The 1,646-nt window shown below is 42.6% G+C and overlaps 1 protein-coding gene across 1 annotated transcript; it reads right to left on the bottom strand.

The window, feature by feature from the left end:
- Positions 1 to 375: 375 nt before the first annotated feature.
- Positions 376 to 1,332, bottom strand: LOC135886707 (olfactory receptor 9S13-like). Its single transcript, XM_065414494.1, has one exon. The coding sequence runs from the start codon at positions 1,330 to 1,332 to the stop codon at positions 376 to 378; it is 957 nt and encodes a 318-aa protein (XP_065270566.1).
- Between the last annotated feature and the right edge of the window lie 314 nt (positions 1,333 to 1,646).

Below are 1,646 nucleotides of genomic sequence, written 5' to 3'. Positions count from 1 at the left end.
GGGGGTAAGATGACACAGATAGGACCAATTATCCTTATAAGCCACACCTGGTGGAAATTCTGGTTTGACTGAAAATAACCACACACACACACACACACACACAAAACTATTTCTCCCCAAGGTTCAAGGGTGTTTGGATCCAGATTTCTAGATCAGTGCATTTCTAAGGGAAATGTGAAAAATAACATAAACACATGGAGGATTTATTTATTACATTTTTTTCTAGTGGCATAGGACAGTGTTTTAAGTGAGATAGATAGATAGATAGATAGATAGATAGATAGATAGATAGATAGATAGATAGATAGATAGATAGATAGATAGATCCTTCCAATATACCAAGGGATTATTTAGCTCAATGTTCATAGAAAAGGTTCATTTCAAAACCATTATACAGCCTATGGTTCTTCTCAAAGCTTCTTTCACATCCTTGTTCCTTAGGCTGTAGATGAAGGGATTCAACATGGGTATGACCAGGGTGTAAAACACAGACACCACTTTGCTCTGATCTGGAGAGGATAATGAACTTGGCTGGGCATACATGAAGGAAACAGTCCCGTAAAATAAACTCACAACCACTATGTGGGAGGTGCAGGTGGAGAAGGTCTTGTGCCTGCCCGCGGCAGAGCAAGTCTGGAGGACAGCAGAGATGATATAGGCATAAGAGACAAGAATGATCAGGGCAGTGCTCACTATGATGAGGTCACATAAAGGAAACAGCACCATTTGATTGATGTACGTATCGGTGCATGAGAGCGTTAACAGGAGTGGAACATCACAGAAGAAGTGATCGATCTCATTAGAGCCACAGAAGCTCAGAGTAAAGGTGAAGCCTGTTTGCAACATGGAGTTCATGCTGCCACAGATATAGGCCCCCACCACCAGCTGAATACAGACTGTCTTGGACATGGTGGCAGTATACAGGAGAGGGTTGCAGATGGTGGTGTATCGATCGTATGCCATGGCCGACAGGATGAATGCCTCAGTAGTGACAAAAAGAGAGAAGAAGAAGAATTGGGTGGCACATCCCCTGTAGGAAATGGTTTTGGTGTCTGTTAGGAAGCTCACCATGGCTCTGGGGGCAATGACAGAGGAGTAGCAGAGGTCTAAGAGTGACAGGTTCATGAGGAGGAAGTACATGGGGGTGTGAAGGTAAGAGTCAGCTGTAATGGTGAGTACCAGGATGGTGTTCTCTAGCACAGTTATTATGTAAATCACCAGGAATGTCATAAAAGGGACCACCTGGAGCCCTCGACCTCTTCCAAACCACAGCAGGATGAATTCCATCACTGCAGTGTGGTTCGCATCTCTCCCTGGCTCCGCCGCTGACATTTCCTTTGGAAAAGTGATGAGATACAAGATTAAAGAAGAATTGAAGGTGCTAGATAGATTGCAGCAGGCTAGAGGTGTGTTTGGGTTCATCCTCATTGAAGTTGAGCACAAGACTCCCATTGGTTTTGTTAACAGTGGTCAGAAACTTTGGAAAACTAGTTAAATGTATTCTGAACAAACCTTGAGAAATTCTGTGTGAATTTTGACCTTTTTGCTGTAAAGCAAAAATGTATTACATTTCTCATGTAATAATGATTCGTGAGAGTGGACTTTGATAGTGCAAAATTCTGATTATCTTGTAACCCACATGGATA

The sequence above is a fragment of the Emys orbicularis genome, chromosome 12 (assembly GCF_028017835.1).
Source record: "Emys orbicularis isolate rEmyOrb1 chromosome 12, rEmyOrb1.hap1, whole genome shotgun sequence".
NCBI lineage: Eukaryota > Metazoa > Chordata > Testudines > Emydidae > Emys > Emys orbicularis.
This window is presented reverse-complemented; position numbering and strand designations above follow the sequence as displayed.

Bases quoted from the DNA above. Each gene is read 5' to 3' on its own strand.
- LOC135886707 (XM_065414494.1), bottom strand. From the start codon at position 1,332: ATGTCAGCGGCGGAGCCAGGGAGAGATGCGAACCACACTGCAGTGATG.